Raw genomic sequence first — 27,399 nt, 5'->3', positions numbered from 1 at the left:
TGAAGACCAAGCCACTTAGGACATTAAGTTCTTTGTTTTTCTTTTGTATTTATTCTGGGACCGATTTGGCCTCTTGTAAAAACCTTTGAATATAATCGTAAGGCTTTTCTTGCCTTTTTGGTTTTTTGTGTTTTTCCTTGCTTTTCTGTACTTTACAAAGTTCGAAAATGCCTTAGCATAAAATTGTGTTCGAGGGTTCGGGAAAACCTTGCCTTTATTTCCCTTTTGCCTTATAAATTTATGAAGTTGTATTCTAAGGTCCGGGGTTCAGACAATTTGATTAAAACCGAACTAGTGTAGCCCTTAGGTCTTACGATCGAGTGAGTGCTTGCTTGAACTTGAAGTAAGGTAACCCTTAGGTTTTTAGTTGAGTGAGGATGATCTCTCGAACTCAAAGCAGAAAACAACCATTAGGCTTTTGTAAAAAGATTGTTTATGGCTTTGTCCCCTTTTCGACTTTTATTTGCAAAACTTGTAATGCCTTAGCATGAAATAGGGAATTGTTCGAAAGTTCGAACAATTTTGTACCCATTAGAGTTTTCGAGGCTTGATATTATCGAAGCCTTTTATGATTTTGCTAGGGGTAGCCTTTTTAACTGGTTTATGAAAGATTTCGAAGGCCTGTTTTGTTACGGAATTCGTACGTCTCCGATCCGTGTTAATTCAGCCGTAGCCTCTTTAGTTTGAGATTTGCCTCTTGGGCTTATTTTTTCGTTTTACTTAGAGCTTGTGTGAAGTGTCAGTACCCGAGTGGGGTGGCCTATAAAAATCGAGGATTGCCTAAGAGGTCTTATGATCTTTAGAGTTTATATAATTCGATCTCGTTTATTTTTTGGACGACAGTCCACATTATGGGGGTAATCATCTGAACTCCGGTCATGGTCGGCCCTTGAGCCTGTTTGCATAATAGATCGAGAATATGAAGTAGAAAAACTTTTCTGAGATATGAGATATCGGTAAAGAAGAAATTTCTCTTTATAAATCATTATACATGCGTACATGTTTTGTGCCAGGGCTCGAGCAAACTACGCGGGCATGGTTCGGTTTACCGTTTGGCCCTTACAAATTTTTTCTATCGAGACCTTGTTTCCATTTAGTAACTTCCTTGCATCAAACTTGATATTCGAGGGTAATGCCCCCCAGTATTCGAGGTTGATTGTAAAGAGGCCTCAGATACTGTTGAATTATTCTAAGTTAGCACGATCAATAGTTACCTCATTAAAAACCTCACGAAAAACCCATTTGGGACAAAACCAGTATAAGGGAAAAAGAGTGCAACGCGTGCTTTCAGACCTAAAGGCTTCGTATTAAAGAATCCATCGCTGCTTCTGGTCGAACACCTGTAAGGGTTAGTTTTGAAATATAAATGAAAACGGGAGGGGTCGTACCTTAGCACTAGTATCATTTTAGGTGCGATACGTTCTAATTGCTCGGTAGTTGTTTGCCGTTTATCATGCTGAGCTTGTAGGATCCCTTTCCGATGATTTCGAGAACCTGATATAGTCCTTCCCAGTTCGGACCCAGTTTTCCTTCTTTCGGATTTCGGGTGTTGAGGGTGACTTTTCTTAGCACCAAGTCCCCGATGTTAAAATGTCAAAGATTGGTTCTTCAATTGTAGTACTTTTCGATCCACTGTTTTTGGGCGGCCAATCGGACGAGAGCGGCTTCTCGTCTTTCGTCCAACAATTCTAGACTCGTATTCATGGTCTCGTTATTCGACTCCTCTGTTGCATAGCGAAACCTGATGCTAGGTTCTCCGACCTCGACCGGGATCAGAACTTCAGCGCCATTAACCAACGAGAATGGTGTTGCTCCGGTACTGGATTTCGATGTTGTGCGGTATGCCCATAAGACCTCGGGTAGTATTTCTCTCCATTTTTCTTTGGCGTCGGTCAATCTGTTCTTAAGATTTTGGATGATGGTTTTGTTGGTCGATTCGACTTGTCCGTTCCCGCTGGGATGAAAAGGTGTTGATAGGATCCTTTTGATGTTGTGATCTTCGAGAAATGTAGTTACTTTGCTGCCGATGAATTATTTTCCATTATCACATACAATCTGAGATGGCATCCCTAATTGACATATGATGTGGTCCCAAATGAAGTCCATGACTTCCTTTTCTCTGACTTTCTCGAAAGCTTGTGCTTCAACCCATTTAGAGAAATAATCAGTCATAAACAAAATAAACTGAGCCTTACCTGGGGCCGATTGGAGGGGGCCAACGATGTCTATTCCCCGTTTCATGAAGGGCCATGGGGATAGGACCGAATGGAGTAGTTCCTCGGGTTGATGAATCATGGGCGCATGTCTTTGGCATTTGTTGCATTTTCGAACGAACTCCCTTGCATCCTTTCCCATATCGGTGCAGTAATACCCTGCTCTGATTACTTTGTGGACCAGCGAATCAACACCGGAATGATTTTCACAAGTGCCCTCATGAATTTCCAGTAGGATGTCGTCGGTATCTCCCGGTTCCAAACATATTGCCAACGGTCAAACGAACGTCCTTCTAAACAGCGTTTCGTCTACGGACAAGGTGAACCGTGCTGCCTTTGTGTGCATAGATCTCGATACCTTTGGATCTGGTGAAAGTTTCCCGTTCTTTAAGTACTTTATGTATTTATTTCTCCAATCCTAGGTTAAACTTGTGGAGTTTATCTCGGCGTGACCTTCATCGATTACCGATCTCATGAGTTGTACAACAGTCCCCGAGTTGAGTTCGTCATCTTTGACCGATGAACCTAAGTTTGCAAGAACGTCGGCCTCGTTATTCTGTTCTCGGGGTACATGTTGCAAGGTCCATTCCTTAAATCGTTGTAGAGTCACCTATAGTTTATCCAAATACCTCTGCATTCGATCTTCTCGGACTTCAAAAGTCCCGTTAACTTGGTTTACCACGAGGAGGGAATCACACTTAGCCTCTACGACTTCCGTCCCCAAGCTTCTAGCTAGTTCGAGACCTGCAACCATGGCCTCATACTCGGCCTCATACTCGGCCTCATTGTTAGTCAATTTTGAAGTTCTGATAGACTGTCTAACAATATTACCTGTGAGTGATTTTATTACGATGCCTAGTCCGGACCCCTTCACGTTTGAAGCACCGTCCGAAAAGAGGGTTCAGACTCGTGAGGATGTACCCGATTTTATCAGTAGTTCTTTTTCAATCTCGGGTACGAAGGCCGACGTAAAGTCATCCACGAAGTCTACCAAGATTTGAGATTTGATGGCGGTTCGGGGTTGATACTCAATATTGTACCCACTGATTTCTATGGCCCATTTGGCCAATCGACCCGAAAGCTCGGGTTTGTGTAAAATATTTCGAAGAGGGTACGTTGTTACAACACATATCGGATGACATTGGAAATATAGTTTTAGTTTCCTTGAGGCACTTATTAAAGCAAGCGCTAATTTTTCTAAGTGTGAATATTTAGTTTTGGCCTCGCCTAATTTCCGACTAACATAATAAATAGGAATTACGTACCTTGTTCTTCTCGAACCAAGACTCCACTTACCGCTATCTCCGAGACAGCTAAGTACAAGAAAAGTTGTTCGTTCATTTTCGGGATATGAAGCAGCGGCGGGCTTGATAAATAGCGCTTTAGTTCCTCCAAGGCCTGCTGGAATTCCGGAGTCCATGCAAAGTTGCTCTTCTTCTTAAGTAGTGAGAAAAATCGGTGGCTCCTATCTAAGGATCTCGAAATGAATCGTCCCAAGGCGGCTATCCGTCACGTTAGCCTCTGCACGACCTTTACATTATCCACTACCGTGATATCCTCGATAGCTTTGATTTTATCGGGGTTGATCTCGATTCCCCTATTGGACACCATGAAACCAAGAAACTTGCTCGAGCCAACCCTGAATGCACATTTTTGGGGGTTGAGCTTCATAATGTACTCCCTCAGTATATCGAAAGTTTCCTGTAAATGTTTTAAATGGTCCTATGCCCGCATGGACTTAACTAACATGTCATCAATATAAACTTCTATTGAGTTTCCTATTTGTTCTTCGAACAATTGGTTCACTAGGCGTTGATAAGTTGCACCAGTATTTCTTTGACCGAATGACATTACGTTATAACAATAGGTACCGTACTTAGTGATAAACGAGGTCTTTTCCTGATCCTTCGGGTTCATCTGTATCTAGTTGTACCCAGAGTAGGCATCGAGAAAACTGAGAGTCTCGTGGCCGGCCATGGCATCTATCATACGATCGATATTAGGCAAAGGAAAAGAATCCTTGGGCCATGCTTTATTCAGGTCTTTTTAATCTATACACATTCTAAGTTTGTTTCCCTTCTTAGGGACTACCGCCACGTTTGCTAACTATTCGGGGTACTTTACTTCTCGAATAGATCCTAATTTGAGAAGTTTGGTTACCTCGTCCTTGATGAAGGCATGTTTGACTTCGGACTGGGGCCTTCTTTTTTGCTTCACCGGATTGAATTTTGGATCCAAGCTTAGTTTATGAGTGGTGATTTCCGGTGGGATCCCTGTCATGTCAAGATGGGACCAAGCGAAATAGTCTATGTTAGCTATAATAAATTGAATAAGCCTTTTCCTGAGCTCGGGACTTAACCCCGCGCCCGGGTATACCTTCCGTTCGGGCAGATGTTTGATTAATGTGATTTGCTCAAGCTCTTCGACCATTGATTTGGAGGTGTCGGAATCGCCGGGGACCACGAAGGATCGAGAGATCCCATAATCATCATCTTCGTCAGTCTTCTGCTTCTCTAATTGGGTCGAGGCTGACGTTTGTGATTGCTATTTGGTATCCCATTTTTCCTTCGAATTTGATCCATTTTGTCGATGAGTGCGATGATATCGGAATCACTTCATCGACAACATACATTTCCTTTGCGACTGGTTGCTCCTCGTAGACTGTTTTGATTCCCTCTGGTGTTGGAAATTTTAGAACATGGTGAAGGGTCGAGGGTACTGCTCTCATGTTGTGGATCCACGGTCTCCCGAATAGGGCGTTATACCTCATGTCGCCCTCTATCACGTGGAATATCGTTTCTTGGATGGTCCCGACCACGTTTATTGGCAGAATTACCCTTAGTAGTTTCACATGCCATATTGAATCCATTTAGTACCAGGGTTGCGGGCACGACCTGGTCATGTAGACCGAGTTGCTCTACGACCCTCGATCGAATGATGTTGGCCGAACTACCCGGATCAATTAACACACGCTTAACTTGAGTTTTATTCATAAGTATAGATATTACCAGTGCATCGTTATGGGGCTGCATGATTCCTTCTGCGTCTTCGTTATTAAAGGACAAGGTTCCTTTAGGTATGTAATCCTGAATTCGAGATCGCTTCTCTCTTATAATCGACATCTTAGTGCATTTAAGCATTGGCCCTTGGGGGACGTCGATCCCTCCGATTACCATGTGGATAATGTGTTGCGGCTCTTCTTGTTTGTTTAGTCTATTGAACTATCTATTTTTGAAGTGATTCTTGGCCCGATCACTTAAAAACTCTCGAAGGTGCTCTTCATTGAATAACCGGGCTACCTCTTCTCTCAACTGCCTGCAATCTTCCATTTTGTGGCCATGAGTGCCATGATATTTGCACATTTGATTGGGATTTCTCTGGACTGGATCGGTCTGCAGAGGTCGAGGCCATTTAGTATCTTTAATGCGTCCGATAGCTGACACGATGGCAGATGCATCAATGTTAAAGTTATATTCTGATAACCGCGGTGCTTCTTTAGGTCCGGTATGCCTGTCGAAACCATTCTTGTTCATCATCCCTCAAGACCCTTGGCCTCGATCACTTCTCCTTTTGCCTTATACGGAGTTGCGTCCTGGTTCGCTACCCCTACGATCTCCGTTATACGGCCGGTATCAGTCCCTGTTCGACCTCGGTTCTCGGTCGATGTCCCTTTTAATAATGGACCCAGAACCCAACTGGTCGTCTCTGACTCTAATCTTCGATTGATATCGATTGTGTACATCGGCCTAGGTAACATCCGGGTACTCAATCAAGTTCTGCTTCAACTGCCGTGAAGCCATCAAGCTTCGTTTGTTCAGTCCTTGGGTGAAAGCTTGAACGGGCTAATCGTCCGTGACCGGTGGTAGATCCATTCATTCCATTTGAAAACGAGATATGAACTCTCTTAGTATCTCGTTATCTTTTTGCCTTACCTTAAAAAGGTTCAACTTCCTGGTCTCGACCTTTATGGCTCCGACGTGTGCTTTTACGAAAGAATCTGCACGCATATCAAAAGAATCTATAGAGTTAGGCGGTAAATTATGATACCATATCATGGCTTCCTTTGATAGAGTTTCCCCAAATTTCTTTAATAATACGGATTCGATCTCGTCGTCCTCTAGATCGCTCCCTTTAATGACATATGTGTAAGAGGTGACATGTTCGTTGGGGTCGGTCGTTCCATTATATTTAGGAATTTCGGGCATGCGGAACTTCTTGGGGATCGGTTTGGGAGTTGCGCTCGGGGGGGGAGGGGGGAAGGGCTTTTGTACGAACTTTTTGGAAACCAAACCCTTCAATATTGGTGGTGCCCCCGGGATCTGATCAACACCCTGGAGTTATAAGTTTCTATTTTTTTGTCGTTGGCTTCAATAATCTTTTCTTCTGACTCTATCCGTTTTTTCAGTTCCTCGAGCATCTTAATAATTTCGGGGTTAGTCCCCGATTCTTGTTCATTTGACCTTACTACAGCTAGCCCCGTTCTGTGGGTGATTTCTCAGGATGGACCGGGCTCGGGCCTGCTCGGTGCCTGGGTTTGGCTATGCAACTGAGCTATCGCTGCCTATTGAGCTTGCAACATTTCAAAAATTATACGTAGGTTGATCCAGTCTTCTCCAACATTTTGAGTATTTCGAACTGCAGATCGAGTTCCACCATGAATGTTGTTTTCGGGATCGGAATGTTGGTTCGCCTCAATGGCCACATGTGAATTAACATCAATTGGATCTACGACCCGAGTTCCAACGGGGTCAACGATTGGCCTTTCATCCCCGGGCATCAGGTTGTTATTATCATCTTGAAGGCCAGCTTCGTTGTCGATAGGTAGGGCCATTAATTGAGAGTTCGTCGTTTTTAACCCAAATCAAAGATACTTTCAAGAGTAAGTGTAAAATAGTGCGTTTTACAGATATTTATACCAAATAACTACTATTATCCTTAGCCCCACGGTGGGCGCCAAACCGTTTACCCGAAAAACGGATGGAGTTGAATTTATACGTAGTTCTAAGGATACGTGGTATAACTTGGTACAAAGAGAACAAGATGAATCAATATCAAAGCCCAAAAAGGATAATATTTGCTAGATGTTATGTAAATCTCAGTAAATCGGAATGTGTGAATGAATGAATCTCCTTTGTACAGATGATAACCAATATTAATAAAGTGTGGGAATCCTACTTTGGATATAATTAAAAATACATAGTGGAGATCCCATGATATATTAATTAATTAGCTTTTTCTTGATTCAAGCCGTGATTTCCGCCGAGATTCTCTCCCCAAATGCAGCTATAACGGCTTTTTGTTTCTTGGTCCGATCTCGATCTTGGCCGATCTCAATCTTGGATGGTCTTTGGGTCTCGAGCTCGACCTTGACGCGGTTTCGATCTTGTCCGGTCTCGGTATTGGTCGGTCTCTGGGTCTCGAGCTTGACCTTGACGCGGTCCCGATCTTAGCCGGTCTCGGTATTGGTCGGTCTCTAGGTCTCGAGCTCGACCTTGACGCGATCTCGATCTTGGCCAGTCTCGGTAATTGTCGGTTTCTGGGGCTCGAGCTCGACAACCTAACTTCGTATCATAGCTGGATATTGCAATGATGAACCTTGGACCATCATGTTCCAATCTCGATTAGTCATAAGAAGGGCGAACTCGATTTTGACCGTATACAAAGTAAATTCCATTATTTGTATTTAACTTTGTCAGCAAGTTTGATGAGTTATTTTTGTATGAATAGAGTTGATTCCATTATCTGCTTTTTACATTGCCCTAATCAAGTTTGATAAGGGCATGCTCACGTGTAGTAGCAAAGCCAAAAAAAATTTATAAGTTGATTCAAACAAATAATAAAGGCAGTCTGGTGCACAAGGTATTTTGCGTTCACGGAGGATTTGAGAAAGAGTTGCACCCCAAGAGGTGTGACGTAGACAGCCTAACATAATGCAAACATTAGTAGTTGTTTCCACAGCTCAAACATGTAACCTATAGGTCACACGGAAACAACTTTATCGTTACTCCAAAACTTCAACTTCAATTCAAACAAACAATAGAGAATGTTATAGTTGGGGTTTGTACCGTAACTTAAAGTAACTTTTGAACCCCATTAACTACTATTATGAGATTAACGGTTTATATATAACAAAATAAATTATTTTTGCTATATATTTGCAGTAGTATGATTTTTCGGCAAAGGGGACAATTGAACCCCCTCCAATTCACCTAGCTTCACCCCTTGGCTATGTGCCCTCCCGAACGTGAAGCAGGCCATAGAGTAGGGGAAGTTGAACCATCAACTGTACTCGATGGTATAGTCGAGGTGCATGTATGGTAATCCGATAAAGATTGTTATACAAAAAAAAACAAACAGAAATTATGAATTAGAATATGCTGTTGTTAGGGCAGAGTGGGTGAGTCAAATATAAAAAGGCACAAAATATTTACTGGTTCTGACAGAGTTAGAGAGGGACCTATAATAAGTACAAGCACAAGTTAGTAATGATGGCTGCTTTTACTTAATTATTTTGCTTTTTTATAACTTTCTGCGCTCAAATCCATGCTTAGATATCCTTTAATCATTACATTTTCCCAATTTGTATAAGGCTCCAATATGGTCCCATTGGTCGCCTTTATCTATTAATAATAATAATAATAATAATAATAATAATAATAATAATTCGGTATTTACATATATTAGAAATATGAGTGAAATATTGAAAGAAATTTTGTTTCAACTTTTTTTTCAAATGAAATTCATGTTTAAACGTGATAATTTCCGGATGTTCCTTCTCAATTTCAAGTTCAAAGTCTCTTCTTTGATCGTCAACAAATATTGTTCAAACGCCTATTTAGTGTTACAAAATTAGGTCATTGTCGAAAACTAACCTTATAATTTTTTTAAAAAAAACATCATTCTTGAAATTTTTTGTCGAATAAGGGTGATCGTCGAAAAAGCATGAAAATTTTCCTCTATTAAATATTATTGAAAATTGAATAATCAAGTTACGTGCAAACTGATTCGAGTGCTAATATTATCAAAACATTATGTGAAAAATATTTAAGGCCATGAAATTATGAATGAGCATATAGAAGGAACATGTGTCAGAATATAATGATCCTATAGTGACACTAAATTCTGACAATGGAAATTCTTGTGTTACAAAAGGAGGCATTAAAAATTGTCCAATTAAAAGGGGTTCTGCAATTATGTGTGATTATTTTCCCTATGAGAAAACATGCATCAAGAAATTATTTGCTTCAATTCAAGTTACAATAAATGAAGCAGAATTTGCAATCATAAAACTTGGAAAACGACTTAGACCCCGTTTGTCCATGATTTTTTATTTTTATTTTATTTTTTTAATTAAAAATATATTTGTCCATGAAATTTTGCAAGTTTTTGGAAATTTTTCGAAAATGAGTTTTTCAAAAACTACTTTTTCAAAATTTTGAGAAAAACTTTTTTCCCCGCTCACAAAACTACAACATATTTTCAGTGAAATGCATATCCAAACATAATTTCAAATTTCAAATATCATTTTTCAACTTAACTCCAAATACTACTTTTTTTTTTCTTCAAAAATTACTATTTTTATATCCAAACGCCTGCATAATGCTTTGGTTTGTCCTTTTCGTGCATCATCTATAGCTCACTAAAAAATAGTCTCTTTTTTTTTCTCTTTTTCAAATTGGAACCTTCTATGATACTTTTCTTTTTAAGTTGTTGGTATCTCACACTTTATTGACGTAAATTATCAAAATTTCAGACCGTGACGATTATTTTTTACATTTCAGTACCCAAATTTGAAGCTTTGGATTTCAAAAAGATGTCCCTCTACCAATAAGTTTTTAATAGTAAAAATATATTTATGCGTCTGCAAAGAATGATTAGAATTAACTTTCATTTTTTTTAATTATCTTTCATTTTCTATTATTATAAAGTAAAGGTAATAATTATCTCTGATTACCAAAATAGGGTCCATTGAACAGCTCAAAAGACAAAGGCTATTTTATGCTCCCTCTTTCTACAAGGGGCCTAAAAAAAGAAAAAGAAAAAAACAAGTTGCTTAAGTATACAAATTATTTGGACAACTTTATGAGTCAAAAAGCTAGACAGATATTAACATGGATAATATAAGATTTTAAATTATATGCACTGATTATATAAAACTCAGTAGACTTTGATGAATTGTCAGAGCCGATGTTTTTTTTAGTAGGGCAGAATTAAGTATTAATATTGAATAAGTAGATATAAATGTTAAGTTCTACTACGATAAACTTAACGACGTCAGTTATAGTGATCTTGCTACTTTAAAAAAATATAGTACTAAACGTGCTCCTTTGGGATATTGTAGTTCATCGCTATTATTTAACATGTTTATAACAGGTTGATTATTATTTTTATCAAGTTACCTTAATGCTTGTAATAGTAGAAATTTACTTGTAATTACCTTAAACACTTTCTTTATTTCTGTATTTTTGTTTAACACATTCAAAAATGACAAACAAATGTCCCATTACATGCAAATAGCTTTTCAAGAAAACATATGTAAAGGGTTAAACAAGTAACTTCAGTGCAAAAAGAGACATTTGAAATAGTTAAGCAGTTAAGATAAAAAGAGGACCCCTTGATATGATATTAAAGAAACTTCCCACAAGTCACCATTTAAGTACTTGCAAAAGTATACATAATTGAAAAATAAATTCTTTTTTTTTTCTTTAAGCTTTTTTCATTCTTCATTTTTATTCTCCATCAGCACATGGTATGCTTCTCAAAGCATAATTAGTAAAGGACAGTTACTTCTTGGATATATATATATAAAGAAAATATGAAGCCACATGGAACAATAGAAACATCAACAGTATAATTCAAGAATCACTTCCCAAGATTTCTTGGATTTTTCCAAATCTTGCATGTCACCTTTCTTTCACCTATTCTAGGTATGTGTCCTAAATTTGTATTAAATCATATGGAAAAATTCATCATAATTACCTTGTTTTAATGGAAAATGATGAATTTTTTAATTTGGCACACCTTAAATTCCAAGAATTCAGGTTCCTTAGAATCATGAATGGTTCCACTTTATCTGCCATCACAAGAATGTCTTATTACTAATTAAGCAAGGGAAGTGAAATTTTGAAGGTGAGCAACTGGTAAAATTGCTGCCATGTGACCAGGAGGTCTAGAAATAGTCTATGGCAGAAATGCAAGGTAAGGCCATTGTGTGGCCGATCTCCCTCACGCGGGCATAGCGGGAGCTTAGTGCAGCAATCTGCTTCTTTTTCTTAGTTATGGCTTTTATGGAAACTGAACAATATTGCTGATGTGATGTGAGAAGTTGAGCATGGCTTTGTTCATTCTTCTTGTTTTTTTTCTCTTTTTCCAATGTAAATTCTTGGAACTTTTTATTTTTATTGAAAGAAATAGAACTGCCAACTCAAAGAGATTATCTATACTCTTATCAACAATAAGGTAACTGTTTAAAGAAGATGGTGACTTGTTGTTTTGATGATTCAGTTTGCTGCAGTCTAATGAATTTCTAAAATGGGAAAGAGAAGAAGCTGGTTTACATTTGTGAAAAGACTACTTTTCATTCCTGAGGCAAAACCAAAAGCTGAAAAGGTTTGATTTTTTCCAATTTCTTGATTTTCCTTTTTTTTGTTAAGAACTGGTTTATATGATTTATAACATGAATGTGGAATTTTTTTAATTTTATTTTCAGAAACTAAGGAGATGGAAATGGTTTTTGGGAAGGTTAAAATACAAGCAGTGTCCTCCAGCAATTGAAGCACCTCAGAAAACACTAATAACTGAGGCAACAGAACAGCAGAGGAAACATGCTTTGGTTGTTGCTCTAGCAACAGCAGCTGCAGCTGAGGCTGCTGTAGCTTCTGCCAATGCTGCAGCTGAAGTTGTCCGGCTTACTAATGCTCCGTATGAGCTCGAAAGGAAACGGAAAAATGCTGCCATTAGAATCCAAAGCGCTTATCGCGCACACCTTGTGAGCATTCTCCCTGGTTTCCCCTTAATTTTCCACAATCAATAGTCAGTTCATTATAAAAGAATTATCGTGCATTTGGCCCATGAAAAAGAATTAGGTTTGCACGTCAAAGGAGGCGTGTTGAAGATATAATTAAGTAAAAGTGTGTTCTCAACAACTTAAACTTTTAGATGAGATGATCACACAATTCAACAGAAACAATTTCATCGCGAACTGGTTGGCTTGTTATGGAAATATGATGTGTATTTGATTGCGTCATGTTGAATTTTAGTGAGTAATTAATTATGAAAAGGATTATAAGGAAAGAAAATGCAGATATTGCTTTGGTTTCTAAAAATCTTAGTATACACTCCATTTACTGATGAATATGATAAGAATTGAAGTTCAATATTTTGTGAATGTTTAGATAAGAATTCAAAGATAACTTTTTCATGTCAATCTCTGATGACCAATGGAAAAAATTAAAAGCAGTACAGCTGTCGAATGATGCACCAATTCGAGCCTGTGTGTATAGCTGTAATTCTTGTTATTTTCCTTTGCATTATTAGAACAGTTTCCTCTTCTTTGCTGAAATGGACTTATATCCAAACTGTGGTTCTGTGGAATTTGTTGTAGGCAAGGAAAGCATTAAGTGCAATGAAAGGACTGGTGAAGCTTCAAGCAGTGATCCGAGGTGAACTTGTGAGACGAAGACTCGTTGCCAAGTTGAAGTGCATGCTGCCCTTTCAAATGTCAAAGCCGCGAGTTTATCATATCAGAGTTCCTACTATTGAAGAATACTATGAGAGTATCGAAAGGAAACTTGATAGTAGCCCGAAGGGAAGTGTGAAATCTAATGAATTAAAAGTAAGAGGATTAATATCATACAACATTTATTGTTGTTTGAGCCTCCAATTGAACTTAAATTTGTATTTGTTTTACTCTAATGATTAAGTATCTCTAACATGGCTTTGCTTATTGGCAGCTAAAATGCAACAGCCAAAGGACTTGGGATTTCAGTTTGGCCTCAAAGGAGGAAATTGAAGCCTTGTGTTTAAGAAGACAAGAAGCCATTTCCAAAAGAGAGCGTATGATGAAATACTCGTTTTCACATCGGGTACTTCACTAGCATTTAGATTCTTTTCAGTTTCCTTTTTATGATATTTACTAAATACATGATGTTTTATGGTTGAATAATTTAAAATGGTTTTTAGGAGCAGAGAAATGATCACGTTCTGCACGAACCATTATTCAGTAAGGAAAATCGTAGGAGCAGCAGGTTCGATCAATGGGCAGAACTTGAAGCACAGAGAAAAGCAGAAGTATTTGAGCAACTGAGGTCATTTGCAGACTCAAGTACTATTCATCTAGGTGACATGAACCAGATGGCACAACTCAAAATGAGAGAGGCGCGTAAACAAGATTTCATAGAGGACTTAAATTCTCCGTCATCGCTACCAAGGAGATCATTTTCTCATGTGAAACAGAAATCAATTGGTGATGATAGCTCTTTACCAGGTTCTCCTATGTTTCCTACTTACATGGCTGCTACAGAATCTGCAAAAGCAAAGACAAGATCAATGAGCACACCGAAGCAACGGCTAATGTTGCATGAAACATATTTAGGTCAAAATTCTCCTCACATGCTCAAGCATTCTTCTTGGACTTCATTTAATGGTGAAGTGAACAGCATTACCACAAAGAGTGAAATCTCTCAGCAGACAGCTATAAATGTAAAAGGGTTTTGTCGAGGTTGAGAAGCTTATTTCCAGCAGGGCAAGACAGAAACTTCAAAGTGTTTGTTAGTTATAGAACTTGAAAACAAATAATCAAGAGAAGCTATAATTTGGATTTGTAGCTGCTTGAGTAATTTATCCAAATTAATTGAGGAAAAGAAGCATTTTTCTTTTTTGTTTCTGGTTTCATACTTTTACACACTTCACATATATATATGTAAATAGTTCAAAAATCTCTACTTTCTGGTTTGTTTTTGCCAAATTTTGTGTGCTTCAGAGAGTTTGAGTTTGTTTAAGGCAGTGATGTTTGATGGCTTTTCTTGTAAGTGTTTCATTATTGTAATAACTGCTTTCTTTATGAGCATGATATATAGTTTCAGTACATAGTGCCAATGGACTACTTTCTCTTCATACAAAGGAAAGTCCTTATTCCTATTAATGCTCTCCTCTTGCTTTTAACTAGTTAAAACTGATCTGGTACTTTGGTTGCATGTTTGCTGAAAATAGTCCAAAATGCTTCTCAATTTCAGGGTCTTTCTGATCTTCATCAAACAGAGCGAAAACGTAGGTCTCTATTGGACCGGAAGGCCTTTTGGGACTCCCTCCCTTCACGTGACTAATCAAGTTGTTGTTATAAGTCCTGGCATTGTCAATGGATGTTAATTGTCCTGCTCCAGCTGAAGGCCAACCACTCTCTGATACAACAATCTCCAAAGACGAGCCACTAGCCTTTTCAAGGGCCGAGTATGTGGCATCTAAGATGGCATCAAAAAGGTTTCGGTATCCTCTTCCGTTATCATTTACAACAACTTCAGAGGATGTAAAAAGTGCATACTCAAGCTTAATATCTGCATTGTTTGCTATTGCAAAGTAAGGATAAAGGTTGACAAGCAAAGGGGCGCGATTGGTCACTAGGAAGTTGATGATAGGCTCTATAAACTGTCGAACATCATCTTTGAATCTCCCATTTGATGGAGGAGAAGTGTCTGTAGTAAGTCCAGTTTCAATAGCTGTGGAGACTTTGATCTGGTTTCCAAGACCAGCACCAGATATGGCAGTTTGAATGTTTCGCATGGCGTTGAGAAGGACAGGTACATACTTAGAGTTTTCATTTAAGGGACTAACTTCATTTCCAACTGCTATATACCTGAACTTGACATTACCATAGTTCCTAACATTGTTTTGGACCCAAGTATCTGCATTGGCTTGGCTAGCAGCAACATTCTCAAGGTCCGGATTCGGGACACCTAGCATGAGCTCAATGTTGGAGCCTCTAAGCGCTTCGAGAGTTGGCTGGTCAGGATCATATATTCTCATCCTACGAATGTTGTTTCGGTTGCATAGCGACACAACATCTGCTGGAGATGGTAATCCATTCCCTTGCCTTCCATAACAAACTCCTGCTTGAGCACCTGCATCACATTAAACATGGCATTTCTTCCTATAAGCTCATGTTAAGTTGCCTTGAATTGCTTATTACAATCCATTAGCACCCTCAAGCTATGTTACTCGGATCATTCATCGTCCTCATTACACTTGTGTTAGTCTATGTTGCGCGGACTCTCCAAAATACTGCCGCACATGTGTCGGATTCTTCAAAAATACACTGCTTTTGGAGAATCCGACACGCACCCTGCGACATTTTCGAAGAGTCCAAGCAACATAGATGTTAGTCAGGGAGGACATGAACACAAGTACTTCGTTATATCCCGAGTCTAGTACCTCCTTGCATCCAATACTCATGCTTGAGTCCATGTAACATAGTAGCTATTTCATATCGTCACTTAACTTTATCCACTATAATAAGGTCACAAAACTAGTTTTTTTTACGCGAGAAAAGTCAAAAATACTGACGTTAGATTATAATACATTACTCGGCTCATATGTGCGTGTAAAGTTCAATGACCATACATAAAATTATCCCTATAACATAGCCCTCAAGGGCAATTGGAAAAACAGTAGTGATTATACTATAAGCAGAAAATTGTAGTTTTCTATGCTAATATTGTGTCTAAGAAGAGAGGGATACCTGTAAAATCCAGGGTAGCTAATGTAAGTACACTAAGGAGAAGCAGTGTGACAATTAAATGTGCCATTTGTAAGGAAAACAAGAATTGAGCTATGGCTATAACAAAACTAGTAAAAGCTTATCATTATATAGAAAACTTCTACAGTCAAGTCAAATCAGTCCATGGAAAAAAAGAAAAACAAACAAATTGAATCATAAGCTCTAGAACCTACATCTAAGAGATAAATTCTTGGACTTATTTCACTAGGTTTGAAAAGTATGCAACCCCTTCAATTCCTTGATGAGAATGACTTATGACTATTAATTTGAATTTTCTTAGCAGCCCTTACCATAAATATCTGCACTAATTGTTGGAGTAAATAGGTAGAAGTTTCACATATGGTTAAAAAAAACCATTATTTCCACTAAACACGTGTGTACATAGAATTGGTTTGGACTCCACATATGGCACCAACCATTGATTTTACCTCAAAAACATGCAAAGTAGTTCAAGCATCTCAAGGACTCAAAGATGTACCTAAGTATGGTTTGGCCGTCAATAAAGTGAGTGAATATGCGAAAATTCCAGTAAAACAAAAAAATTAGGTGATTTTTCGCATCTGTCTAAATCTTGATAGTGTTTGTTCTACTGGACACTAGCACGTATTCAATGTATCGAGGTGCACACAAGTTAGCCAAAAGTTAATAAAAAAAAAAAGGAAAATCAAGGATTCAAGATATATAATCAAAGTTCATATGCTGTTTGGTTTTAGTTCATAGCTCTAGTAATTAAAACAATGTCTTTCAATCCTAACTCAAGATTGTTATTTATAATTTGTGTCTTAATCTCTTCAATGATAGTAGATCAATTTTTAAACTTCTTTTTTCGTGAAAACCATATAATTCTCTCAGCAGATATGTCAATTTGAAAGTAACATAATAGGATCGAGACATTTTCTCAATAACTTATAAACTTCTAGAAAAACTTGTTCACATTTACTAAAAGATCAAAAGTTTTAAGTACATGTCACGTGTCATTATCGTTCATCAACATTGATCACTCAATTTTGATTAGTAAATATTTATTCCGTAAATAATATTAAATCAGGAATAAAAATCCAACATTGTGGATCTTCTATAAAATGTTAAAATTAACACCATCTAAAATATTTACATAATTCTAAAAATGATGGTGCTAAATGACCAATGCCCCTATATATTCCCCTATGTTTGGTTTACGCGCTAGTTATGGCGGAGATTACAATGCAGACGTGATTATTTATGTGATGAACAATAATTAAGAGAATTTTTATGCTATGGTTAATAAAGTAGGAATTGTTATAAAATGATCAATAAAGAGTGAATATTTTGTACCCAAAAAAAGGAATTTTTATGTGAGGATTACTTATATTAAGGGTATTTGTGGCCTTTAATTGATTTTCGCATAATTTAATGAGAGTATCATTTAATATGGCCAACCAAATGTTACATAAGATTATGCAGGAATTATTTTTTCTTATACCACTACGCAAATGCAACATAAATTATCGCGAAAAATTTAAAAATAGCTATTTTTACGCGTGGTCAATCAAATTTAGCCACATAATCAAAAGTCAACTATAACGGCCCGACCGGTCGTTTTGAGATTTAGCGCGTCGTTCATCGGTTTGAGCCCTTGAGTAGCTTCACTTCAGGTATTATGACTTGTACGCGTGGTCGGAATTTAATTTCGGAAAGTTCAGAGTTGATTTGGAAAGAAAATTCTAATTTCGGAAGCCTTAAGTTGGAGGAATTGACTAAAGTGTGATTTCTGAGTAAACGATCTCGGAATTGGGATTTGAAGGTTCCAATAGGTTCGTATGGTGATTCTGGTATTGGGAGCGCGTCCGAAAGTAGATTTGGAGGTCCGTAGGTCATTTCGGGGTCATTTGGCGAAAGTTAGAAATTTGAAGGTTTTTAGAAAGTTTGACCGGGAGTGGACTTTGTGATATCGGGGTTGGATTCTGATTCCGGAAGTTGGAGTAGGTCTGTAATGTCGAATGTGACTTGTGTGCGAAATTTGAGGTCAATCGGACGTGATTTGAAAGGTTTTGGCATCGAATGTAGAAGTTGGAAGTTCTAAAGTTCATTAAGCTTGAATTGCGGTGCGATTCATGATTTCGATGTTGTTTAGCGTGATTTGAAAGCTCAACTAAGTATGTATTGTGTTTTAGGACTTGTTGGTATAATTGGTTGGGGTCCTGAGGGCCTCAGGTGGATTCCGAAAGGTTAACAGATCGATTTTTGAACTTAAGAATTTCTGAAGCTTAATGCTTCTGGGGTAATCGCACCTGCGTGACTTTGGCTGCAGGTGCAAGATCGCGGGTGTGGAAAATTGCTCGCAGAAGCGAGAATGTACTAGAGCTGGGGTAGCCGCAGAAGCGGACTGGAGAAGCGCACCTGCGAGTGCGCAGGAGCGAGGCAGCTGTCGCTGGTGCATAAAATTTGCGCAGATGCGCGAGATCAGCTCACACCTGCGATGCCCGCAGAAGCGAAGAGACTTCCGCATGTGCGAGTTCTTGGCTGGGTAGTGAGGACTGCAGGAGCGGCTATTGGGCCGCAGGTGCGAAGGTCGGGCTGGGCAGAATGTTGTTAATGCGGGGTTTGGGTTCATTTCACCCATTTTATTTCACACGGCCTGGGCGATTTTTGGAGCTTTTGAATAGGGGATTTCATCATCAAGCATGAGGCAAGTGATTTCTACTAGATGTGAGTTACATACAAGATTTATACATGCATTTATGCATGAAAATTTGTAAAAATTTGAGATTTTGGTAGTAAACCTAAAAATGGATATTTTTGGATTTCGACCGCGAATTTGGGCATGAAATTGAGAATAAATTATATATTTGAGTTCGTGGGGTTATGAGTAATGTTTATCTTCAAAAAATTTCAGAATCCAGGCACGTGGGCCCGAGGGTAATTTTATCGACTTTTCGAGCGGAGTTGGGAATTGTTGTAAATGGAATTATAATTAGTATTAGAGTAGACATTTATGGATTTGCACATTTACTGACTAGTTTTGGAGCGATGGGCATCGGTTTGAGTTGTTGGAAAGGCTTTGGAGCCGGTTATGGGACTTCAGAGCGAGGTAAGTCTCCTTTCTAACGTTGTAAGAGGGAATTAACCCCATAGGTGAATCAAATTATTGTGTGCTTCTATTTGTGGGGGCTACGTACGCACGAGGTGACGAGAGTCCGTGCGTAATTACTATTATGCTTAGGTGCGAGTAGTCTATGACCCATATCATGTTGTACTTGCGATGTCTGCGCCCTGCTTATTAATTTAATCATTTAAAACATTTAGAAACTCGATAGAGGAATTGTAAAAAGGTTAAACTTTATTTACTTGACCGTTAAATGAGAATTTGTAATTCTTGAAATATTTACCCCTTAATAAATCTTAAATTGGTTGTTTAATGTGTTTTCTCTTTTATGGAGCGGGCCAAATGCTTCCGTAGCAGATAGATGCATCTATGGTTCGTGCCGTTCGACCCTCGGCAGTGCACAATTTAAATATTATGTTGGATCGGGCCGTACGACTTCCGCATAATTTGCGCATGATAAATCTTTGGAACCAATTATAATTGATATTGCTTCTTTGGCTTGAGATATAAATTGTTAAATGGCGAGAATAAGTTTGAAATTTTTTTTTATTAATAAAAGAATTGTCCACTCACTTCTTGTTATTGAGTTTATAATTATTTCATACAATCCATGCTTAAGTATAATATCGGTATTTACCGTTAGCCCACAGTAAGTGTCGGAGTCGACCCCTCGTCACTACTTCTTCGAGGTTAGACGGGATACTTACTGGGTACGCGTTGATTTACGTACTCATACTACACTTGCTGCATATTTTTGTGCAGGTACATATATGTCTAATGGCCTTGTGGGCGCGGAGGCGCGATTATTGCGGAAAATTAGGTGAGCTGCATTCTATACTCGATCCTTAGCCAGTAGAGTCTCCTTCAGAGTATTTATATTTCTCCTGTCCAAATTTGTATTCCGGACAGATGTTGTATTTTATTTTACATTCCTAGTTGAGGCTCATGTACTTGTGACACCGGGTTTTGGGGTGATTTTGGGTTGTCCTGTATTGAAATTGTTAAAAATAGTATTATTTACTTTGTAAATTTCATCTTTTACTATTTAATTGAAGGAAATATGACTTCAAAAATATTAAAATGAGAACCAAATTAAGTATTTATTTTTGGCTTGCCTGACAGCGGTGTCCGGCGCCATCACGACCGTTAATGGATTTTGGGTCGTGACATCAATTATATTTACCACTAAATTAGCACAGAAATAATTTGTTGACTAAAATACCCCTACTCTATTTATATAATTTACGCGACAAGACCTCATACTCTGTTTCAGCAGAATCTTGCGGCGCCAATCTACAGATTGAAGTAAGCTCTCACAATTATTTTTCTGATTCTTCAAATTTTCTGGTTTGATTTTTTTGTTCTTCACAATACGTTAATCTATGATTTTTCTCGTTTGTAATTCAGATCGTAACTAATAATATCTGTATTGTTATTTATTATTATAAATTTTATATGAAAAACGTTTATTCTGTGCTTAATTGTATAATATATAAATGTAATTTAATTTCAAGTACTTTATTCTGTCACTAAACACCGAAAATGTCTAGTTCATTAAAAAAAACACAGTTAAACTGATGGCAGATGAATTAATTGCAGAACAAAACATCCAGTATAATATACTGGACCTTTCTGATAGATATATTAAACTTACAAACTTCCAAAATATTATACGGAGAGTATGTATGATTCAAACCAAGAATATATCTAAATATTTAAGATTCACCTACTATCCTGAATAAAAAGATGGAATTTTGTCGTTAGATATGTCAAAACTACAGACCCTCCAACATATAGTATTGGAGGTATCTTTGATTCAAACTACTACAAAAAATTATGCATAAAATGGTATAGAACACAACACTAGTATAAAATGCTGGACTTGTCTTAATTAATATGTAAAACTCAGACACTTCCAGCAAATTATACTGGAAGTATCTGTGATTCAAAATAGAAGAACACATATAAGTTTTTAAGGTTCCCCTAATGTCCTGAATAAAATGCTAAACTTTTATTATTACATATTTGAAAACTACAAACTCTGCAACATATAGTACTGGAGGTATCTTTGATTCAAAACCAGAAAAAATACTGCATAAAATGGTGCAGAACACAACGCCAATATAATATGCTGGACTTTTCTTAATTAATATCTAAAACTCACAAACTTCCAGCAGATTATACTGGAATGTGATTCAAATAAGAAGAACACATCCAAGTTTTTAAGGTTCTCCTAATATCCCGAATAAAATGCTAAACTTTTATGATTACATATGTGAAAACCACAAACTCTGCAGTATATAGTACTGAAAGTATCTTTGATTCAAAACCAGAAGAAAACACTAGTATAATAGGCTGGAGCTTTCTGAATTGATATGTAAAACTCATAAAATTCCAATGTATTATATTGGAAGTATCTGTCGTTTAAAGCAGAAGAACACATCTAAGTTTGTAATGACCTGAATAAAATGCTGGACTTTTATGATTACATATGTCAAAACTACAAACTCTTGAGCATATAGTACTGGAGGTATCTTTGATTCAAACTACTACAAAAATTATGCAATAATGGAGATTGAAAATTAACAATTATTGAAGGGAATCACTGTGATGACCCAAAATATTATCTTTAAATTTAATAATTAATTATGTATTCTAAGACCTCAAAAAGTACTATTTATCATTCATCGACTTGCGTGCGCAGTCCGTAAAATTTTTCGGAAAGTTTTTATGTGAAAAATGGATTAAAATGTGAATTAGAGCTTTAAAACTCAACTGAGTTGACTTTGGTCAACATTTTGAGCAAACGGACTCGAATCAGTATTTTAACAGTTTCAGTAGGTCCGTATCGTGATTTGGGACTTGGGCATATTCCCGAAATTTAATTCCGAGGTCCCTAGCCCGAGATATGGAATTTTGATTTAAAAAAATTAAAAGTTTAAGTTCAAATAGTGACCGGATGTCGAATTATATGCAAACGAACCCGGAATAGAATTTTGATGATTTCAACAGCTCTGTATGGTGATTTGGACTTAGGAGCGTGATCAAAATTTTATTTGGAAGTCCATAGTGAAATTAGGCTTGAAATGGCTAAAATAGGAATTTAAGTTTGGAAGTTTGACCGGGGAGTTGACTTTTTGATATCGGGGTTAAAATCCAGTTCTGAAAATTTTCACAGCTCTGTTATGTCATTTATGACTTGTGTGCAAAATTTGAGGTCAATCGGACTTGATTTGATAGGTTTCGACATCGAATGTAGAAGTTGAAAATTCTTGAGTTTATTAAGCTTGAATTGGGGTGTGATTTGTGATTTTAGCATTGTTTGACTTGATTTGAGGTTTCAAATAAGTTTGTATGATGTTTTAGGACTTGTTGGTGTATTTGGTTGAGGTCTCGAGGGCCTCGGGTGAGTTTCGGATGATTAACGGATTAAAAGTGGGACTTAGCTGCTGCAATGTTTCTGCTGGAAATGCTGGTCAAAATCGGGCTGTCTGTCAAAATCGGGCTCCCTGTCAAAAATCGGACTCCTTGTCAAAATCGGGCTGCCTGTCAAAATCGGGCTCCTTGAGAAATCGAGCTCCCTGACAAATCGGGCTCCCTAACAAATCAGGCTCCCTAACAAATCGGGCTCTCTGACAAATCGAGCTCCCTGACAAATCGAGCTCCCTGACAAATCGAGCTCCCTGACAAAATCGAGCTCTCTAACAAATCGAGCTCCCTGACAAATCGAGCTCCCTGACAAAATCGAGCTCCCTGACAAATCGTGCTCCCTGAAAAATCGAGCTTCCTGACAAAATCGAGTTCCCTGACAAATCGAGCTCCCTGACAAATCGGACTCTTTGGCAAATCGGGCTCCCTGACAGATTTGTAAGTTATAAAAACAGGGGACTTCGTCCCATTTTCCATTTTTGACGAATTTGAGCTTGAGGAGAGGCGATTTTGATATATTTTCAAGGAAAAACATTGGGGTAAGTGATTCTAACTCGGATTTGGTCAATATACATGAATATATCATTGTTTTCACCATTTAATTAGTGTTTTGAGATAGAAATTTGGAAATTTTTTTGAAATCTCATAGAAACGAATTTTTGAGATTTCGGTGTCGATCCGGAGTCGGATTTGAGTGAAACCGGTATGGTTGAACTCATAATTGAATGGGTTATCGGATTTTGTGAGTTTTGCCGGATTCCGAGACGTGGGCCCCACGGGCGATTTTGAGCTAATTTCGAATTTTATTGAAAAATATTGTATTTTCTTATGAAATTGATTTCTATAGTTTTTGTTGACTGTATCGAATTAATTATGACTAGATATGAGTCGATCGGAGTCGGAAAAATCGAGGAAAAAGCACAATACTTGGTTAAATTGGAGCAAGTCGAGGTAAGTGACTTGTCTAACTTTGTGTGGGGGAAATTTTCCCTAGGATTGGTATTGATGTAATTATTGAAATGTGTTAAAAGTCGTGTGCACGAGGTGATGAGTGTGTATACGGGCTAAATATGAAAGATTATATTTTAAAATTATGTAGATCACTGTTGCGCATTTATTAAATTATTTTATCTTGTTATATTCTTCATCATTGATCTAAGATATATACTTCAAATTTGTTTGTTCTTTTCCTACTAATTGTTTTACCTGTTTAGTTGAAACTTGACTTCTTTTATTCTGTGCATTATTTGAAGGTTGATTTTCTTTAAATTAAATATTATTAATATGAAGTATTTGACATTTTAAAACTTGATATTGAAGCAACGTATTAAAGATTTTGAAATATTATTTTCCTAAATTATTTACTCCTGAATATTTTTGTACTCATTGTGATGGAGCAGTGAGCTATTTATTGTGGAAGAATATTATTGTTGAATTATTAAGACATGAGCCGTGAACTCTTTATTGTGGAAAAATATTATTGTTGAATTATTTTTTCATGAGCCGTGAGCTCTTTATTGTGGAAAAATATTGTTGTTGAATTATTTTGGCAAGTTAAATTATTTGAGCACCTGAGGTGTAAATTGTGATATATTGTGATATTGATACGCATGCGGTGGTATAAGGTCTGGGTATTGAAACGCATGCGGTGAGATAAGGGTGGCTTGATACGCGTGGCTAGTAGGGAGAACTACTAGAAGTAATGCGGTGTGATAAGGATGTCTAAAACGCGAGATGCTATTTCGGGAAAAATATTTTCTTTAAAATAAATTGTGAAGGCTCCCGCAGTGAGATCAAGAAATGAGATATTGTGAATTTTTTTATGATTTGGGACTACGAGGCGGTACCTCAGGAGTGCCCTTGTTGATATTGATTTATGGCCGCAGTTGCCTTTGATTATTGTTGTGATTTTCTTAAAGTTGAAAAGAATTCGGTTTTGTTTCCACGAGGTATTTATTTGCCATTATTTGATGTAATTAAATGTGACATACTACTTGATTCATTTCCATTGCCATTTTATCATATAATATTGTTTAAACATTTTACCATGTTATTATTTATTCTCCAGTAGGGCCTGACCTGACCTCGTCACTACTCTACCGAGGTTAGGCTTGGCACTTACTGGGTACCGCTGTGGTGTATTCATACTACGCTTCTGCACATCTTTTTGTGCAGATCCAGGTATATCTTATTAGACCACGCATCAGTAAACTAGTTGTACGAGGAGACTTCGAGGTATATCTCTGCCAGTGTCCGTAGACTCCGGAGTTCCCTTCTATCTTACTATGTTGTCTTCCTTATTTGTTTTAGACTCTGATGTATAGAGACACAGAGAATAAATTCTTAGAAGTTTGTGACTTATTTCTACCGGGTTTTGGAAGTTGAAATTGTTTGAATTATAGTTTATTTATTTCAGATATTTATTATTATTCTGCATTGATAGGCTTACCTAGTCTTAGAGACTAGGTGCCATCACGACATCCTACGGAGGGAATTTGGGATCGTGACAATCACATATGTTCCAGAAGAGCAAGTCATGCTGATTTCTGAAATACCAGAAGAGCAAGACATGCCGATTTTTGAAATTACAATAGAAAATGAGAGTATAATTCCTGTGAAAGATCAACACTTTGAAACACTACACACAATTGAAGGGAGAAAAAGGAACGCAAAAGGAAAGGCAAAAGAAAACCCGTCAATAATACTAAAGAAAAATGCATCATTGGATGATGTAAAACTGGGGTCTGTTTTTCAAGATAAAAATGCTATGATTAGATTTTTTGCTTAGCAGCAATAAAGGAGAACTTTGAGTTCTATGTTGAAAGATCAAGTAATACAAGATACTCTTTGATATGTTGTGATGAAAAGTGTGGTTGGACTGTTCGAGGTTTAAGAATTAAGGAATCAACACTTTTTAAAATAGTTAAATTTCAGAGAATACATGAATGCTCGATTGACATTAGAAAGTCACATCAAAGATAAGTGATTTCAAATGTGATAAGAGATTACATGATTGACAACTTAAGAGACATATATACTGAAGTAAAGCCTAAGTTTTTCATTTCAGAAATGAAAAGAGCACATGGAATAGACGTTGGCTATGGAAAAGCATGGCGTGCTATTCAAAAAGGGATATCTTTATTAAGAGGAATAACATAAGAAAATTATGAGCAGCTGCCATCATATTTGTATATGATGGAACCAAAAAATTTAAGATCATATACTAATATTAAGAGAGATGCAGAAAACAGGTAAAAACAAAACTTGTAAAATTTTACTATTTCTTTTGTTTTTTGTCATCATTATTTTCCAGTTCATTAGTGAATACTGCAAATGACACAACAAACTCTATATTAATATTAAATATAATACTGCATTTTGATATGAAAAATATAGATTCTACAGTATTAAAACTTTTAAAATTACCAGTATAATATACTGGTTTCATATGCAAAATATACAAAATCCCAAGCCTATTATTCTGCTACTATGTTTAATTTATAGTAAAAACACACATCTGCTAATTTCCATTAGTATTCAGCTTGTCATATCACAAAACTAAATTCTATTTACTTTTCAATGTAATAGGTTTCTTTACATGTTTTTTTATGTATGGGGCGTTAATTTCTGGGTGGAAGTATTGTAGACCACTTATTGTTGTTGATGGAGCATTTCTAAAAAATAAATATAGAGGTGTTCTATTAATGGCAGTTACAAAGGATGCAAATAACCAAATTTTCCCTTTAGCATTTGGGGTAGCAGATTCAGAGAATAACGAGTCATACGAATGGTACTTCAGAGAATTAAGAAAAGCAATTGGCATTCATAAAGATTTAATGTTTTTATCAGATCGACACAAGGCCATTGCAAATGGAATTGCAAAAGTTTTCCTTGAGTGCTACCATGGTATTTGCATATATCATTTAGAGAAGAATCTAAAGCAAAGAAAAGTGAGAAACACTGTAATAAACCGGTTTCAAAGTGCTGCAAGAGTATACATTCAATCAGAATTTGATGACTTTATGTAACGACCCGGCCGGTCATTTTGAGAGTTAGAGCCCGAACCCCTATTAACTGCTTTCCCCATATCTATTTTTGCTATTGTGATTTACCGGGATGAGTGATTTTGAATTTCGGAGTGTTTTGGGACACTTAGCCCCTAAATAAGAGCTTAAATCTTAAAATTTGGACTGTAGTCGGAATTGTGTGAAGACGGTTCCTGAATGGAATTTTGTCGATTCCGTTAGCTCCATTGGGTGATTTTAGGCTTAGTGGTGTGTCCGAAATGTGTTTTGGGGCCCCGTAGCTCATTTAGGCTTGAAATGGCGAAAGTCGAATTTTTGGAGATTTGGACCGGTAGTGAAAAATTTGATATCGGGGTAGGATTCCGATTTCGGAAGTTGGAGTAGGTCCGTAATGTTGAATATAACTTGTGTGCAAAATTTGAGATCATTCGGACGTGGTTTGATAGGTTCCGGCATCAGTTGTAGGAAATTGAATCTTCAAGTTCTTTAAGTTTGAATTGGAGGGTGATTCGTGATTTTAGCATTAGTTGATATGATTTGTGGGCTTGACTAAGTTCGTATGGTGTTTTAGAATTGGTTGGTATGTTTGGTTGAGGTCTCGGGGGCCTCGGGTGAGTTTCAAGTGCTTAACGGATCAAAAGTTGGATTTGAGTTGCTGCTGAAGTCTTCAGGCATCTGTCATTTTCGCACCTGCGGTGGAGAGATCGCAGGTGCGGCGAGGCAAGTGCAGAAGCGGAAAAATGGAGGAGTGCCAGGGGTCGCAGGTGCGAGGTGAATTCCACATCTACGATGCCCGCATATGCGTTTGGGTCATCGTAGGTGCTCAAGGTCCGCAGAAGCGGAGGGGATTTCCGCAGGCGCGCACACGCAGGTGCG

At 37.5% G+C, this 27,399-nt stretch overlaps 2 protein-coding genes across 5 annotated transcripts; one reads left to right on the top strand and one right to left on the bottom strand.

Annotated features, from left to right (window-relative positions):
• Positions 1–10,980: 10,980 nt before the first annotated feature.
• On the top strand, positions 10,981–14,295 carry LOC107814829 (protein IQ-DOMAIN 12). 4 transcript variants are annotated; one of them, XM_016640320.2, is made up of 6 exons: positions 10,981–11,140; positions 11,718–11,822; positions 11,923–12,201; positions 12,817–13,047; positions 13,166–13,297; positions 13,401–14,295. In XM_016640320.2, the coding sequence occupies exons 2-6, from the start codon at positions 11,745–11,747 to the stop codon at positions 13,935–13,937; spliced, it is 1,257 nt and encodes a 418-aa protein (XP_016495806.1). In that variant the 5' UTR covers positions 10,981–11,140; positions 11,718–11,744; the 3' UTR covers positions 13,938–14,295. The 4 variants fall into 4 exon arrangements, with proteins under 4 accessions (XP_016495806.1, XP_016495784.1, XP_075102398.1 ...); XM_016640298.2 differs by having other exon boundaries at positions 13,395–14,295; XM_075246297.1 differs by lacking the exon at positions 10,981–11,140 and adding an exon at positions 11,147–11,342 and having other exon boundaries at positions 13,395–14,295.
• Positions 14,224–16,043, bottom strand: LOC107814850 (glucan endo-1,3-beta-glucosidase, acidic). Its single transcript, NM_001425939.1, has 2 exons — positions 15,946–16,043; positions 14,224–15,328 (listed from the first exon to the last, which is right to left on the bottom strand). Exons 1-2 carry the CDS (start codon positions 16,010–16,012, stop codon positions 14,376–14,378), a joined length of 1,020 nt encoding a protein of 339 aa, NP_001412868.1. The 5' UTR covers positions 16,013–16,043; the 3' UTR covers positions 14,224–14,375.
• Between the last annotated feature and the right edge of the window lie 11,356 nt (positions 16,044–27,399).

Source organism: Nicotiana tabacum, chromosome 23, assembly GCF_000715075.1.
Source record: "Nicotiana tabacum cultivar K326 chromosome 23, ASM71507v2, whole genome shotgun sequence".
In the NCBI taxonomy this organism is placed as follows: domain Eukaryota; kingdom Viridiplantae; phylum Streptophyta; class Magnoliopsida; order Solanales; family Solanaceae; genus Nicotiana; species Nicotiana tabacum.
The sequence above is the reverse complement of the archived record's forward strand: the minus strand, read 5'-3'. Positions and strand labels throughout refer to the sequence as shown.

Coding starts and splice junctions, on each gene's coding strand:
- LOC107814829 (XM_016640298.2), top strand. CDS start 11,745: ATGGGAAAGAGAAGAAGCTGGTTTACATTTGTGAAAAGACTACTTTTC. Junction 11,823..11,922: donor CAAAACCAAAAGCTGAAAAG/GTTTGATTTTTT, acceptor TTTTATTTTCAG/AAACTAAGGAGATGGAAATG. Junction 13,298..13,394: donor AATACTCGTTTTCACATCGG/GTACTTCACTAG, acceptor AATGGTTTTTAG/GAGCAGAGAAATGATCACGT.
- LOC107814850 (NM_001425939.1), bottom strand. CDS start 16,012: ATGGCACATTTAATTGTCACACTGCTTCTCCTTAGTGTACTTACATTA. Junction 15,329..15,945: donor AGCTACCCTGGATTTTACAG/GTATCCCTCTCT, acceptor AATGTGATGCAG/GTGCTCAAGCAGGAGTTTGT.